Source organism: Oryza brachyantha, chromosome 2, assembly GCF_000231095.2.
Source record: "Oryza brachyantha chromosome 2, ObraRS2, whole genome shotgun sequence".
NCBI lineage: Eukaryota > Viridiplantae > Streptophyta > Magnoliopsida > Poales > Poaceae > Oryza > Oryza brachyantha.
The window spans coordinates 18,959,840-18,977,578 of NC_023164.2; the positions used below are offsets into that span (position 1 = coordinate 18,959,840).

Sequence of the window (17,739 nt, forward strand, 5' to 3'; positions counted from 1 at the left end):
AGAGAGAGCGTAAGGGGAGGGAAGGTAGCGGAGATGCGGGCCGGTTTTTATAGGCCGCGAGGTGACGAAATCTTTAGCGAAAAGGGCAGCGGATTCGTCCCGCGCGGAGTCAGCACCTGCTCATCGGCGCCCGGAAAAGCAAGCGGTCCACGTTCGCCAAAAGGGCTCCGAGAGGCAAGCTTGCTCGCTTTACGTGCGTGGGGCTGTGTCATCCGCTTGCGATCGTGCGCGCGACCGATGGAGCGGCGGCCAAACCGGCGAACTGAACCGAACCGAACCGCGGGATATTCTTCTCCCTTTCGGCGGCCGGGAGGGGGCACCGGACTGCCGGTTGATTGAATGTCTACGGGCTGATGCGTGCGGGGGCCAGGTGGTGGATGGGTTGCCACTTTCGAAGAGGCAGCCCATGTGCTCGCACAATCTTGCTCCGGGCTATGGGTAAAAAAGGAGGGGGGTGGGATGCCAGGGATCCAGGCCCAGGGATCTTAACATATTGATCGATTGATCGGTCGTTAGTTTCTTTTTATTTTCCTGTAGAGTACCTGCCAGTAGGCTTTTCCATGAACCCCTTTTTTTGTCTCAGAAAACTAAAGTGGTTGGTAGTGTTTTTATGTATGAACAAACGGCAACGGGCTACATACAATGATCAATCAACTAACGAATAGAACCGTCCGCCAAAAAAAAAAACTAGTTATGTATATCATCATCCAAAATTCCAAATGTACGCACAAGCAACCGGCGGATTGGTAGTTCTGTTGGCTCCGTTGTCTGCTGTGCTGCTTCAGTTCATCAAATGTAAGCGAAGGCGTGTTATCGAGTAAACGATTTATTAGATATCAAAATCTTCTAATATACTCCGTTCCTAAATGTTTAACGCCGTTAAATTTTTTATATACGTTTGACCATTTGTCTTATTTAATTTTTTTTAAAAAATATGTAAAGCCATATATACACATAAAAGTATACTTAACAATAAATGAAATGATATAAAAATAATTAATAATTTTGAAATTTTTTTGAATAAGACGAATTATAAAACTTGTATAAAAAAGTTAAGAGGTTGTGCGTATACGATGAGTTATGAGAGCCGAGATATCACTGGCATCCATGAGAGAGATCATGTTCGGATCACACGGATTTCTGATTTCCCCCCTGGCGGCCAGAGCGGACTACGGACAGTGAGGCCCCGCGGTCGATGTGGACACAGGACAATCCAACGTGTAAAACAACGACCTTTCCAGCCAAAACCCGAGAAAACGGATAATCTTCTCCCTGATTTCCCAGAGGCGCAGTGCCAACCCAAGCGCGTAAGACCTTGTTTAGTTCCAAAAAAAAATTCTCCAAAAACATCACATTGAATTTTTGGACATCTAAATAAAGCAATTAACATATATGAACCAAAAAACTAATTGCACAGTTATGTCGTGAAACGAATTTTTTAAGACTAATTAGTGCATGATTAATCATAAGTACTACAGTAACCAACATGTGCTAATGACGGATTAATTAGACTCAAAAGATTCGTCTCGTGGTTTCTAGGCTAGCCGTAAAATTCGTTTTTTTATTCCTATCAAAAACCCCTTTCGACATTCGATATGTAATGTTTTTAAAAAAAAAATTTGATAACTACACACCACCTAACGGTCATCGCGGACCGATGGTCGCCTTTCCCATCCATCCAGCTTCCCTCCCAACCGAAGTCTCCATCCCAATCGATCGCATGCACAATCCCCAATCGTCAACTCAGCCGCCGGCGCGCGGGCGTCCGCGTCGAGGCCCGCGCGGCACCGAGTCAGCACGGCCGCTCGCGCCGGCGGCGGCTCAGCCTGGCCGCGTGCGCGACTGCGCGCGATACGGTGTGTGATAGGCCAGTGATCGCGAGTTGAGTGGCTCGGACGCACTGCTGTCTCTGTCCGCGGTTTACACCGGCAGCTCGGGGGGCCAGGCGCTCGCCCGCCAGTTGCGCCCCTCCTCTGATTTTCCTTTTTTTCTGCATTAGATCGGTTTCGAGCGGTAGCAGAGTACATTTATTTTTTTTTCCGTCTTCGTGATGTGGAAAGCTCGGACGCGAGCTGGATCGTTTCGGCGTGTCTTGGGTTATTGCCGATGGCTTGCGTACGTACGTGTCGACGATACCTATATACAGTTCAAGAGAAGTACGTAGTCGGAATATCCGGAGTGGAACCATTTTCGCTGCATGAATGCCATCTTTTCAACAAAAAAGGTGTTAAAAATCAAGTGGCATGGCCCTTTCCAGATTGGCAGTAGTAGTTATAGCGCGATGGCGCCACAAAACACAAGTTGTTCCAATCATTCATTTTGATGGATCAGGTTCAATTTCTTTTTTTCTTTCCCAGTCCCAGCTCTTTTCCGGACTGAATTTTCTGTTTCCTGAATATCCAAAGTCTGTTTTTCCCCCTGAATTTCAGTCTGTTACTCTGAAGTTGTGAAGTGGGTGTCCCTGATCCTATCACACTGGCATTGGTGCAGTGGTGCTCCTGCTATAGTGGTAGCCGATAACTTCGGAGGCAAGAGAAAAACTGATCCGTAGCTTTTGCCTCCAAGTGGGGTGAAAACCATGAAAGGGTGACCTGATCGAAAGGCCGTCTGATCCGATAAGCGATAGCAGAGCATAGATTCCAAAAGAGGATCAACTGATGGTCCAATTCGACGGGGCAAAGGAAATGGTTCGGCTAAAGACGGAGCGTTGAGATAGCTGAAAGAAAAGGGACGGATCAAATGCATCTGTAAAAGCCAAAGTGCATATCCCTGCTTGGCCCCGAAACAAAACATTGCCATTGGGCGCTTCGTTGCTAAGCCTTGAAGCCTTGAAGGCTGCTGTGGATGTATTTAGGGTGGACAAAAATAACGAAATTGAGGAATCTAAACTGACTAACTGAGATCGAGACCGAGACCAAGACTGAGACCGAAATGCCCTTGACCGAAATGTTCAGTTATAAATTCGGTGTGCATTTTTCACCAACTGAAATTAATTCAGCTAATACGACCATCATCCTTCATTAACCGAACTAACCGGAAATTAGAAAAAAATGTCATATAGCTATAGTAATATTGGTAATTTGGAGCATAAGTTATTTATTATTTATTATTATCATGTGCTATTTAATTTATATTGATGCTATCTTGGTAAATTATTTCATTATTTGTTTTTATCATGTGCTATTTAATTTACAAAACATGTCATAAAAGAGGGGAAAAAATGTGGTTTTGCCAGCGGGACGTGCTTTCTTCGCCTCTGTTTGAGCAGAGCGAATGTAACGGCAGATCGTCAATGTAACTTTTGTACATTCTCTCTAATCTTAACTCATCTTGGCCGACTTGTTGGTCGGCCCAACCAAAAGGAAAAAATGTCACCAAAATTTTATTGTAATTTGCTTGATTTTTTCTCTCAAACTGTCACATATTTTGGTTGTGATTGAAGACCGAACCGAACTAACCAAAACCGAATTGCTTATTCTTGACTTTTTTTTTTCAAACAATTCGTTCTTAAGTTTTCGACAACTGAATTTTCTTAAAAACTGAAAGACCGAACCAAATTAATCAAATAGACCAAATGTCCACCCTTAGAGGTATTAGCATTAGCCGAAGTCAGGGCTCCTACTTGATCGATTCAGCTACGTGTAGTTTTCTTTCTTGTTCTGAAAGCTCTGAAATATGAGTTCATGTATCTAAATGGAGAAGAATCTCCTCACAAAAGAAATAAGAATGGAGAAGAATATTCGGTACTGATGACGAAAACTTAGTTTGCAAGTTAATATATTGTGCAGGTCGGCGATGTGTCTGATGATTTGTTTGTATGTCTGACATGGCGAGATTGTCCTACCTAAAGAATGTTCTCCTATTTTAATTTGCTCATCATACTGTATTGTGTCTGTATATTGTCTGAAACAATTTAATGACGAATATATATCATGGGGCTGGTTTTTACAAAGAAAGCAGAGCATTCAATTCAGTCTCTTTCAGTCAGATATGCGGTATGCCAACTGTAGAGATGGTGTATAAGCGCTACTTGAACAGAATTAAACAGTTGATTCTTTCGGTCAGAATTAAACAGTTAGTCCTAGGGAAAGAAGAATGTTGGAATCAGCCGGACATCACCTCAATATCGTCCTGGATATATCAGTTTTTGTCTGAAACTATTATTGATGAAATCGCTGTCTTGCAGGTGTAGCTGAATCTGGCAGCACCAAACCCCAGGGAGTGATTTTGAGATTAAACAGATGAAATGCAAGATATACATGTCGTCGTTATCATCATCTCAGAACGGGAAACAGGAACAAGAAGAATACAAACATTGTTGCAAGCCCTCTGATTTAATGATATCTATACACTAGTACACTACCATTTCTCAAGAAAAGAATGGATGTCTGAAACTTCCCGATGCACCTATATCGCCAGTTTTGCCATCTGCCGATTTGCGGCCGAAACCATTTCTCTTCCAACTTCTTCATGAATTTCAATTCTGCGCGTCCCCAGAAAACATCGCATGCCGTCATGCCCTAATTACCATCTCCCTATACCTAACCTGCTGGATGCAATTGCAGAGCTGCCGATCGATCAATCCATCAGCAAGCAAGCCAACCATGGGAACCCAACGCACAACGACATGTTGTGATTAACCATTTTAACCTAGGTACACAAAATCCTAGCCCGTCTAAGCATCACAAGGCGCACACACACGTACGACACGAAGAGACGAGACCGGAACTCCGCCACGCCACATGATCGAGCGCGCGCGCTGCGTGTCATCGCCGTGCCTGCGCGACGGCCTGCTCCAGGTGGTGCAGCGAGCGGTTGTAGCTGACGAAGCCCATGAACCAGAACTCGAAGCCGTCGTTGGTGACGACCTCGATGTACTTCTGCTCGGGCCTGTGCTTGTTCTCGCTCGGCCTGGCGGCCTTCACCTTCCGCAGCGGGATCGCCACCTTGTACGGCACGCGCACCTTGTCGCCGGTCGGGGCGGCCACCGCCAGCGACCGGTCGCTGCGGAACGCGACCCGCTCCGTCGACACGAACAGCATGCCGGCGATCGGCCCGGCCGTCGTCGACAGGTAGCACTGCGAGGCCCTGAGCAGCTTCTCGTTCTTGTCCACCGAGAACCACTGCCGGAACACCTTCTCCACGCCGCCGGCCTGGAGGATTTTTGCGCCCAGCGTGAGCTTCCCCTTGACCGTTTCCGATATCTTCGGGCCGAGGGTCACTGAAAACCATTGGAGCAACGACGAGTTCAGACTTACGTTTCCAAATTCCAAACACATGTAAAATTATATTCTTCCATGTTGACAAATTCAAAGGATGGTTGCTTACCATGTTCTTTGATGCCCTGAGCAATCTTGCCCCCCTTCCTGCCAAATTTGCTCTCCCGGTCGGTTGTCGTCGTCGTCGTCGGGCTATTCGCGTCTGAACCGAGAAAAAAAAAAGAACCGATAGGATCATCAAAAACATGTTTTTTATAGGCAACGAGCTGCAATCGAACATGTGAAGCAGAAAACGATCCCCTACCGTCGTTGAATTGGAAGGAACCAACGAAACCGCCATGATCAGGGGTCGTCGTCTCCTCCGCTGGGAAGTCCGGCTCCTCTATGCCATAGGCCGTGTTGCTCACCGGGATCCCAATCACATGGTCTTGGCTCGTTGACCCCTCCATTAACGATGCTTGCAAGGAAGGAACACCGAAGACTTGGCCCGCTTCTCCCTTCTCCTTCTCCCAGCTGCTGCGCCGTTCCCTCCAATGTGCGGTGGTTGCCTGTCCCTGGTAGGCTTAGCTTCCAAATGACAAGAGGGAAAGCTTCTTTTATAGGGTTGGTGCCCGTCTTCTCACCGAGAAAGATCCAAGGCGTCTCGGTGGCTATCTCTAACCCCGCACTTTGGAATTTGGAATAGATGGAACAGCCCTCATCTTCTCATCGTGATAGAGTGCTTTGCGTTAAAAAGTTTCGGTGGCTACCTAATTTTCGCGAGGGCGTGGGTCCCTCGCATAGCTTTTCGTGTGTCATGCTTTTATGTATTTTGTGTGTGTGTGGAGCCTTTTGTGAAAGTCGCGGTATTTATCGAGCTTGTTTAGCGCAAGTGCATATTTATTTTGTGCTCTGCAAGCAGAGATGTGGACTAGATTTTCGGTGTCTGGCGAAATTAATTCGATCATGAGATAGTACTAATGTACTATAACCAAATGGCTTGAGCAGGTCGGTCGATGGAGATGCCGGCAATCCATTTGGAACGTGGAAGCGCCCATTTTTGGAGCGTTTGAAATGAGAGGTCTACAGCTTGCAACTGAATTGTTGGAGAGTCGGAGGTGCTTTATGCCTAAGGCCAAAATGCTACTAGAGTTGGTCCAAAAATTTAGGACACGTTTATAACCCAAAAATCTCCGTGGACTTTTAGCCCCGTTTAGAATGTAGGATTGAGGAAACACGCTAATATGAAAAATATATAATTTTTATATGAATACAAGTAAAAGATAGAGAATCCCAAAAACCAGAAAACAAACAAAAGTAGGCATGCCTGTGAAAAATATTAGATAGAAGACTAATTCTAAGATCTATTGTACATTGTAGGGTCCATTGTCGCTTGAAGCTAGGTTGTTCAAACAATTCAACGGTGAAACATAACGAGCTACAGTAGTTTAGTTTTCTCCATTTTTGTTTTTGTTTCTAGTCTTCTAGATTTTGTACCAATGCTCTAGTCGGTCCCAACAACTGCTGTGTTATGACCAAGATTTGCACCGGTTCAAAAAAGTACCTTGAGATACCGGTACCTTGAGATACCAAATCATTTCCTACCATTGGATCTAGCTGAATATAATATGGACTGTTAAATCCAACGATCAGAAATAATTTGGTACCGCGAGGTATTTTTTATTGGACTAAAGTAAATCTTCTTAATAAAATCGTTCGGACTTTCCCACCAACATGGCAAAAAAACACATATGACGAAAAAAGAACCAAACAACAACTGATGCTTAGCTAGAATTTCTAGAATATCTCTAGAAATTTTACTTCTTCATGTGCTTCGAAATTACTGAATGTGTATTGAGTACTTACATGTTTATATGGGCATATTTGGCTGCTGGGTACAGCGTTGACCTGCAGACTCCAATCCAAATGAGATACAACTAAGTCACTTAAGTTCCTCGAGAAAAAAAAACACTAAGTCACTTAAGTTGTTTGTCCCTAATGGTATAAAATGACTATTTTTTGAACGAATAAGCACGAGGTTGTGCTCTTCCATTATAGCAGGACTAAAATACAACCCCTATGGGTGAAGGGCAAAAACAAGGCCGATTGTCCTATATGGATAGACTGATTAAATCGGAAAGTTTCTTTGCTCATGCCATCGTCCAGTCCACGTCCTCTCCTCCTCTTTGATTTTTGAGTAATTTTACGGTACAATAATAGAAAGTAACAAAAAGTACCTCAAGATACCAGTATCTCGTGGTACCAAATCGTTTCTGATCGTTGGATCTAACAGCGCATATCCTAATCAACTATAGATCTAATGGTGAGAAATGATTTAGTATCTCGAGGTATTTTTTGATAGACCAGAGTAAATCTCTTGATTTTTAGGAAGAGGTTGGTTATTGAGGTCTCGATATGTTCGATGACTCTCTGATTTCTCTCTTTCCAAATTTCCTACACAAATGACTTCTATTTGGAATCATTGGGAGTATTAATTATTTAATGACTTTTTCTAATGAAATATAGAAGGTGTGAATTATCTAATATTTTAATAGATATTTAATAGTATAAACGATAAAATTAACTAATATAAAATTAAATATCTACTCCACAATTTTTTATTAAAAATCTACTATATGATAGGAATATGATGAATTTCTGTATAAAAACATTTATTTAAAAAATACCCGATTTCTCTCTTTCCAAAATTCCCATAAATGGCTTCTATTGGAATCATTGGGAGTATTAGTTATTTAATGACTTTTTCTAATGAAAGATAGAAGGTGAAAAATATCTAATATTTTGGCAAATATTTAATAGTATAAACGATAAAATTAACTAATATAAAATTTATAATCTACTCTACAGTTTTTTTGAAAAAATCTACTCTATAATAGGGATATGAAGAACTTGTGTATATAAATAAAAAAAATAATCATGTTTAGCGGTTGGAGAAAATGTATGAAAACCAAGGAATGATCCAACCCAACCAAAGAATCCCATCAGTTTACATTCCTATTTCCTTCTAAGAGCAAGTTAAATAGTATAGCCAACTATTAGCTCCAATTCATCTATAGTCAATCTAATAGCTAATTCATACGATAGTTACCTATAAAGCATTAATACATGGTCTCACATATCATACACACACTACGTCTTAAAACTTATGCTGTAGCCGGCTATAAATTAGTAGTTCACTACTCTTTAAAATATATTTATAGCTAGCTTATAACCTGCTATTGTACCTGTTAAGTTGCATGCACCAGTTGCACCTAAAAGCCTAAGCTAATAGGGAAAGACGGACAATTCACTTTATACACTCCAACACTCTCCCTCACACGAGACCCCCTCAAGTCTGGCTCTGATACATGTTAAATTGCATGCACCTAAAAGCCTAAGATAATAAAAAAAAAAAGAACAACAACAGTACCTGCTCTAAGCCTCTAACAAAGCGGTCGATCGATGGACTGGATACAGCTAGATCGATCGGCATCGAATCAAAATCTTGGTTCCCAAGGCATGTCGTCGCCGCGCCGTCAGAAAGCCAGGAGCCGGAGACGACGACACGTACGTACGGTGACGAGACGGGGTGGTGGAGCCCTGCCTAGAACGAACGGTAGATCGATCGCCGAGCCAATGCACCGTCTGTCACCAGCCGGTTCGGTCGCTCGCTCGCTCCTCTCCCAACTCTCCTCCCTTTGCTCTGTGGCCACGGAGGCCACTGCCACTTAAGCCAGTCGGCGTCGCGTCCGAGTCACACGCCCATTTGGACGGTTTTCTATTGACAGCGCTGCGTACGTTGCGCTGGGTTATGGCTCAACCAACTTGTCCTTCTTGTTGTTTGTTTTTTTTCCTTTTTTTACTTTAATCTCTTTTCTTTATTGCTTCCACAAAGGTTGCTTTTTTGTTGTTGTATGAAAGTTTGATGTTTATTGGTGCATGTACTTGCATAGTTGCATTATAAATTTTTAGTTTCTGGGTGTAAAGTTGTGTTGTCTAACATTACAGTGCAATGCAGCTTGCCGTGAATGAAATGTGCATGACTTTTAGATTTGGTTTACTTAAGGACAGTGCCAAAAATAACATGCTGTTCTAGAGTGCTTTGATCTTTGTATCTATTTGTAGTATTTGTTTCTTACTGGTATACTCATAGCTATGATATTTATATTGTCTGATTGCGCGTTGCGTAGGAAGAATGTAGAGCTACACGCACTTGGCCGTTGAAGTTTTGGAAGGGTCAGTGGACTTTTGTTTTGTAGCTGTACCATGTTGGCCGTAAGCTGAAAGAAATGGGAAAGGAATCGAGGAATGTAAGCTTGGAGGCTTGAGGCACACTCAATAGTTCCTTGCTGCATCTTTCAACCAAGGAATCACATACCAATGGGCTAGAAAGATTAGCCTGCCACTAAAACGAAGCCGTGACGGTATGCACTAGGATTAAAGGTAAGTACATCGATTAGGAGGAAGACCAAATTTCAAGACATCTGAAAGTCTAAATCATCAGGTTAAGCTTTGAAGGAATAAAAGTCAACTACGCAAGAAGCTACCAAAAAAAAAAAAATCAACGCATGGTCATACTCATGATTCATGAAGATTGATTCATTCATTGGCCAAGATCAGGGCTTCGATCCCCACCACCAGTTCACCGAATAAGCCCTTTATTCAGAAACTGGTGGCTCAATTTCAGTTCAGAGCTAAGCAATCATTTTAACACATAGTATTATAATCTGTTACCAGTATAATATTCTCATTTAACTTATATAAAGCCAAATACTACTAGCTAGAGATTGGCGCTTTCAGGATAAAGTGGCCAGGTTATCAATCAGCAATCGGCCAACCAGTAGTAATATAGGAAACACACTGACCCATTGGAACCCCTAGGAACACTGGCCATCCTTTTGCACTGTTCTTTCCTTAATCAGGAGGTGCAAGCGATCCATACAAAGCCACGGTGGCATCAAAACCCCTAAACCGATCGGCCTGGCTGTCTGCTTTCCATTCCCTCTGCACCCAAATGCTCGTGTACGTGCAGGGTCGATCTAAAGAAGAAGCTTTTGACATTGGCCTCCACTGACTCCCACGGTTGCAATCTGATGGCAAAAGGGGCTCGCGCTTGTTGTAAAGTGGCTCAAAGCACCGCAGAAAGCAGCAGAGATACGATCACATATATAGATTGTAAGTAGAATGGGCTCTACCCCTGCGCCAGATAAGGATGGATTTCTGTACATCGTAATAATAATGGGTCTTTGTGATTAATAAAAGCGCAAGCTTTTTGGGCAGGGTTTGTGCGCTCCAGTCGAAATGAGATGTGTGTGTGTGTGTGTATGGTCTCTCGCTGCTGCTGCCAATTAGCATCGAGACAGTGCAAAAGGTTATTGCAAATTGCCGACAGGTCATGGTGGTGGGTTCTGGTCCCCGGCTGAACTCGCCGTTGCCGTTTGTGTCACTGCTGATTCAGCTACGAACTGAGCTGTGCGTCTTTTGCTTTGTGTGTTGTGATCTATGCTGTTCGGTCGCTCGCTCATGCCTCGTCCACATGCAACGCACGCTCTTGGCAAGCAGGTGCAGTGTCTAGATCGTTCTGCTGCTGCTAAGCAAACTGTGGATATATATGTCGGGAGGTGAGACTGCGACCGGCAGTTCCTGCGGTCTTGGCCTTTTCAGTGTGAGAGTCTCTGAGTGCCATATACAAATCAGGGCATATATAGGCCAATCCAGTAGGGGGCTTGTAATTATGAATAGGTTGCGAATCTAGTATGGCCCCAAACCTCCAATCTTGGCCAACCACTTAGCAAAAACATATCTTGCTATCTTTTTCTAGATCAATTACACGTTTATGCTTGGACATGGCATTACTACTGTCGGATGAAGAGAGACTGCCATCTAGTGCCGGGATTATGAAAAGCTGCAAAACTAAAAACTGAGGTTGGTAGTGTTTTAGGTCGACATAACAAATGGCCAGAACAATTCGTTCACGCCGGTTTCTTAGGTTGAATGTGACTCATATTTTCGATTTTGGAGGCTGGAGTGCACGAAAAGTTGCAGGAAACCACCATATCATAGCTTGTGGGTTAGCTCTGTTAAGGTGTTCGGTGAGATATTGTTGGAAATAAACACGCCATGGATGTGTACCTGGCGTGATAGAGTCAGTGTGTGTCGCATGCTAGGTTGCTTGCTGCAAGCTTGATCGATTGTTGCACGCATGGGCGTTGTGAGCTGGTTGCATGCATGCATTAGTTTGTTGGTTTGCTGACTGCATGGCATGCAGGTGCACGTAGTAGTTAGTATGCTAGTCTTTCGAGGAGTGGTGTGCGTGGGCGCGTGATCTCGGGAGGAAGCCGCATCGTCTGGGCGAGCGTGCTACTCACGGCGACGTCGAGCGGGTCTTGTTGAAACGTGGCGCGTTGGCCGGCATGGAGGCTAGCTCCTGGTGTTGTCCCTGGCCTATAAGAAGCCCCGTGCTCGTCCAGTGTAAGTGCCGAATTAATCTTCAGTGAGTAATAAAGCCAAGATACAACCTCCAGCCATTCGTCGCTGAAATTCTACTGTTCATCTTCAACCTCCAGCCATTCTTGTACGTGTGTGAGAGAAAGAGAGTTTTGTTCTTCATAGGGGGGATTCTAACAGATAACACCGATTGTGCACCTACCTGGTACTCCCCCTGGCTTTTGCAGTCTGGAATGAAAATTGTAACTTTTTGCCACTCTTATAGGTGAATGTCTATGAATTTGTTACTCTCTTTCTATAGTGTACTGTAAAATGAATTAAACTCACTTAGTAAAGAGTGACAAAAGGTTAAAAGTCTCGTCCGGAATTGGAGTGCAGCTTCACGCCTTTGACCACAAAGAAGAACATGCCTTGCGTGCACAAAGTCCAGTGCCAGATGTTCGACGAAGAGGGCTTCGATACAGTAGATCGATATAACGAAACTGATGTGACCGGGAGTGGTGTTTGGACCATATTATAGAATCTAGAAGATCACAGCGTAGGGGCTTGTCTTGTACACGATCCCGTCAACGGAATCACCATTCCTAGGCTCTACTGGGCCGAAAGTGAAGAACGTTTTCCCGTCGGCCGAATGATATGATTCCCCTGGACGACAAGCCCCGTTGCCCGGCTCAGGCAGAAGCTAATCATGGGCAACCCGCCATGTTTAGAGTGGACCTTGCCGGAGGATGACCGCCTCCGGTGCATCCTCTTATGATTTGATTAAGAGTATTTTTATCATTCTTGAATTTTTAATTGTATGTGACCCATCCTATTTTAGTCTATACTATTTGATTCAAGAGACTAAAAGACGATTAATGAACAGTTAAAGTAGGGACTTATTCAGCACGTTCTCCTCTTCGGGTGGTTGGGTGAGACCGGCTGGTTTTTAGTTTCTTTAGTCCCAAATAAGCACTTCATTTAGGGATTTTTTTAGCACTTTAAATAGAGACTTTTTAGTCTCTCCTGTTAAAGATTTTAGGGACTAAAAATGACTAATAGAGACTAAAATGAAGGGACTAAACAGGAACAAACAGGGCCATAGTATGATGAATAATGAATTAACATACATTATTACATTACCTCCTCTCTTTCCTCTTTAGAAGAGAGGTACGACCATTGGGCTTTGGACGTGCTTTTCTTGTTAGGATGTGCGCCCGAGCTTATAATATATCCATTGCAATCTATATCCACCTAATATATTGCTCCAAATAGACTAGGTAATGCTTGATGTAAGCCCGCGTTCGACTGTCTCTCTCCTCTATATAGTCTCGTTTTTCGTGTTCACGTTACCAAACTGTTAAACCGTATGTTTTTAAGAAAAATTTTATAGGAAAGATGCTTTAAAATACCATATTAATCTATTTTTATTTTTTATAATTAATAATTAATTAATCGTGTACTAATATATTATTATGTTTTTCGCGTCGAATAACTTATCTCAAAACTAACCAAAACGAACGCGGGCTAACTAATACTATGTGAGCATGATACTAGTAATATCAACGTATGTCTTGCACTAATGGATGGAATTTATTGAGAAGCATATACATCAAGGATACTTCCAGAGATGTAAAATGGTCGTAGCCACTACTATATGTAGTCCTATCTGTTAAAACTTGTAAATCTCAATATATTGTCTTTTGGGAAAACAAAAGCTATATCTCTTGGTTGATTTACAAAGGTCAGTTTGAGGTGTTCTTATTATACCTTGACAAATATTGATTATCATATTTAGTTTGATTTGTATTCGATTTGTATTTGTAATTTATAATGTTTCGTTCTGTCGTTTATCCGGAGTTTCTAATTGTGGAAATGTATGAAAATAAATATAGGAGTTCTTTTTCCAATCCGTTCTCATCTATGGCTCTCCATTTAAACCAGGCCCAAGCAGTTTGAGCCCATACGAGCCTGATTAGCGATTGCCACGTGATTTTCCGTTTCAACAATGTTGAATTAGACTCAAAAGATTCGTCTCGCAGTTTCCAGTCGAAATCTGAAATTTGTTTTGTAATTAGACTACATTTAATACTTCAAATATGCGTCCAAAAAATTGATGTGATGTTTTTACAAAATTTTTTTGCAATCTAAACAAGGCCTAAGGTCCCGTTTAGTTTCCAAAATTTTTTCCAAAAACATTACATCGAATCTTTGGACACCTAAATAAAGTCTTAAATATAGATGAAAATTAAAACTAATTACACAGTTATGTGAAAATTGTGAGACGAATCTTTTGAGCCTAATTAGTGCATGATTAGCCATAAGTGCTACAGTAACTCACATATGCTAATGGCTGATTAATTAGGCTCAAAAGATTCATCTCGCGGTTTCCAAGCGAGCTGTGAAATTCATTTTTTCATCCGTGTCCAAAACCTTTTCCGATATCCGATCAAATATCCAACGTGACATCCAAAAATTCTTTTCGCGAACTAAACATTGCACTTCATCGGAACTGTCGCACATCTGGCACTGCTTCCTCCATTTGAAAATAATTTTTTTTTAGTTTCGGATATAATGTCTGACTTTTATTTTATTTAATTTTTTATGACTAATATTTTTATTGTTATTAGATGATAAAACATGAATAGTAATTTACACATGACTAATTTTTTTAAAGTTTTTCTAGAGAATTTTTAAATAAGACGGATGGTTAAACATTTAACAAAAAATTCAAAAAATAAGGTTTTTCTAAGCGGGATGTAGTAATAGATTATCCTTAATGCCAAGAATATAGCGTCGGTTCTATACCCACACTCTCATCTTGCTTCTCTTTATATTTATGAGTTAAAATTTAAAATTTAATTTTTTTATTTATGATTGATTTTTCTAATTTCTTTACTGAAGTTTATTTTTTAATATTGATTTTTTAGGTCATTAAAAATACATACATAACCATTTTATTTAGAAACTATTTGTCGATCATTCCCAAATGAGTAGTACGACCTCAACGCAGCAGGATTGTACACGAACCCATCAATGGACATGGAATCACCCTTCCCATCGTTGGTTCTGTGGCGGACGATTGGCCGTCCCGTAGGCCCACGCCTACGGATCTCTCCCACTATCTCCCCCGGACGACCAGCCCATCCGCCATCACGTTCTCTGCGGCCGCGAGTGCCGAGGCAAGGGAATCGTCCGGCTGAACGACCGACCGGTGCGGCACACTCCGGGAATTCCCCACATTCCGGCGTCGCGGGTGTGTCTGTGTCTGTAGGCATGTAGCGCCGGTGGTGGTTAGTTGCTCGGCCTGCACCGATTGAGAGGTCAGGTGGCTAGTGAACGGACACGGCCGGAGATCCACAGATACAATAGCACGGCCGGACGAAACCAAGCGAGGCATTTGCAAATGGATCAAATACCGTGCTTTACGTGGAGGCATCCTTGGATTCCGACCAAGTGTAGCGACGGCTTCCGATTACAAATTTAATTTTGGTAAAACGACCAAGGGGGGATGTAGCTCAAATGGTAGAGCGCTCGCTTTGCATGCAAGAGGCACGGGGTTCGATCCCCCGCATCTCCATTTATTATTAAATATTTTCATTTACTTATTCCAGTAACAATTTAGTCACGTGATTTTCCGTTTCAACAATGTTCAATTTTTTTAAAAAATTTATCTGTTAGGCCCCAACCGTTTCTTACCATCGATTTTGGATTTTCTTTTCTTTAACTGTCCAACAGTATAAATGATTTATCCAGACACTACAAATTAGAAATATTGTTTTAGAACGATAATGATGAACTTATATATAAATAAATATACGAAACACACAGTTAGAAGTTTAAATAATATGTCCGGGATAATTCATAATCAATAAATGTCTAAAGAACGAGCTTAACTAAGCCTTTCATATCTTATTTCTTACTTTTAACTGTGTTTTCACGTTCTTATTATTCCAAGAATCGTTGGATTCTAGACTATGCTTTCATATTTTTATAATTCCAAGAATGGTTATGGGTGATAATATACCCAACCATTTTGTTTAGAAAATTTAATGGTTGAGTTAAAACGGACTGAAAATAAAATTGTATAGAATCTTTTTAGAACTAAGTAAGGTAGTAAGGTTGTGAAAGAACCCTGATCATGACTCATTCCCACTCCTTTAATGGCTGATTGCTTTCCCGTTTCGACAAGGCACTACCGGTTTGAGTCTTTGAGCCCCTACGAGCTTGACCGGTGATTGCTGCATTTCCAACCAACAGCCAGAATCTTCATCAACATTATGAACTGAAGCGACTGGACCACCCGCCCCTAAAAATCTATTATTCGTCATGGACGCCCTGCGTGCACGTCACACCCGCTCCAGTGGCCAGTTATCCGCAGTCGATTTATGCTCTTTTACCGAACTTATCGTACCACTGATATCTCTGTCACACATCACCAAAAGTGCATCTTTTTTCTTTTTAAGAAAAAAACCAACATATTTATAAACGAAAAGAAAATTTTGAATTAAATTTTTATATATACGTTCTTAGTAATCCAAAAACAAAGGTTAAAAATAAACTATATTAAAAGTCTTAAAATCAAGATTGATAGCTTCTCTGAAACAAAAAGAATTTCGTAGGAATATTAAAGGATTAGATTCTTGTGGAAAAAAAATTCTATATGGCCATTTGGAATAAAGAAATGCATCTTCCAAGTTCCTTTGAAATTCCTTAGGATTACGTCAAAGCATAGGAATTTTAAATTATTTTTAACATACGGTTTAAACTCTTGAAAAATTTCTTCGTGGCTATCTCTCTTTTAATTCCTCGGTTCGATCCATACTCTTGCAGCTCTCTTGCAGCTCTCTTGTGGTTCTCCGATCCATAGGATTTAAGTTGATGTGCAATCCAATTATACTTTTTTTCTATTAATATGTTTTAAGAATTCTGGATTTCAAAGGAGCCATAAAAGTTTAAATATTGGCTTATAAACATAAATAAAAATGAATATATACAAGAGAAGGACTTAATATCAATTATCAATTAAATAGAGAAAAGTGATGCTTCGAACGCTGGCTCCCACCACCTCGTAGAGCTAGCCAGAAGACCCTGAGTGTTTCTCCATAAATGAATATATGAGACTCAAGATCAATCGGTTCTCTTGTCACGCCACTCCTCTTGCATTCTACTCGTTCGGATGCTGGCGGAAAACAAATGAGTGGAATTGGTTGGAAAAGCATACGACCGAATACATTGTTTTATCTTTTCGCATTTTTATACTTATAGGCTAAATTTTAAGTTTATAAATTAATTTTAGAGTTTTTATCCTAATTTATTTTTTATTTTTAGATCATTAAAGCTAGTATATATTTTTAAATTATTTTTTATCTACGGATAAATCCCTTCATTTTTCTTTAAAAAGTCAGACAAGGAAGGCCACAGTCTACGGAATTTTTCTCTTCAACCCTTCGGTGCTTTCTGAAGGACAACGCTTTCACGACTTTCCATGCCAAGATGCAAACAGTAAGAGCAGTTACAGTATAAGACTATAAGTTATATAAGTTATATGTAAATATATTTTAAGAAAACGATAGAGAACAACAGTAAGCTATAGATTTACAGTCAGTTGTATCACGAACTCCGAGACGCAATATGTATATGACAGATGTGATAAGATAATATATGTTTGGTAAATAGCTATTATATGAATTAGTTATTAGATTAAGACCGCGTTCGTCCCCCTTAGGTTAGAGTGCTTACCTTCTCGTTTTTCATGCGCACGCTTTTCGAACTACTAAACGGTATATCTTTTGCAAAAATTTTCTATAGAAAAGTTGTTTTAAAAAATCATATTAATCTATTTTATATTTTTTTATACTTAATAATTAATTAATTATGTACTAATCATTACTACGTTTTTCGTGCTACTACGTTTTTCGTGCCGGGGTAAGTTAACTTACCCCCAACACCAACGAACGCAGTCCAAGTATACATAATTTAGAGCTAGTAACAGGAGTCAGCACAAAACGAAGTGGAAACACGCGCCGCACGGCACGGCACGCCACACCGCACTACAGTACCGGATAAAGTTGCCTATAAATACATCATGTATCCTAGCCATATTACGCAAGAC

General features: G+C 41.2%; 1 protein-coding gene and 1 non-coding gene across 2 annotated transcripts; one reads left to right on the top strand and one right to left on the bottom strand.

Moving 5' to 3' along the window:
- Positions 1-4,475: 4,475 nt before the first annotated feature.
- Positions 4,476-5,892, bottom strand: LOC102703280 (putative GEM-like protein 8). Its single transcript, XM_006647512.3, has 3 exons — positions 5,524-5,892; positions 5,329-5,421; positions 4,476-5,221 (listed from the first exon to the last, which is right to left on the bottom strand). Exons 1-3 carry the CDS (start codon positions 5,666-5,668, stop codon positions 4,767-4,769), a joined length of 693 nt encoding a protein of 230 aa, XP_006647575.1. The 5' UTR covers positions 5,669-5,892; the 3' UTR covers positions 4,476-4,766.
- Positions 5,893-15,131: 9,239 nt separating this feature from the next.
- On the top strand, positions 15,132-15,204 carry TRNAA-UGC. The gene has a single exon. It is a non-coding gene; the product is annotated as a tRNA-Ala (tRNA).
- The last annotated feature ends 2,535 nt before the right edge of the window (positions 15,205-17,739 follow it).

Coding starts and splice junctions, on each gene's coding strand:
- LOC102703280 (XM_006647512.3), bottom strand. CDS start 5,668: ATGGAGGGGTCAACGAGCCAAGACCATGTGATTGGGATCCCGGTGAGC. Junction 5,422..5,523: donor TTCCTTCCAATTCAACGACG/GTAGGGGATCGT, acceptor TTCTCGGTTCAG/ACGCGAATAGCCCGACGACG. Junction 5,222..5,328: donor TCAGGGCATCAAAGAACATG/GTAAGCAACCAT, acceptor AATGGTTTTCAG/TGACCCTCGGCCCGAAGATA.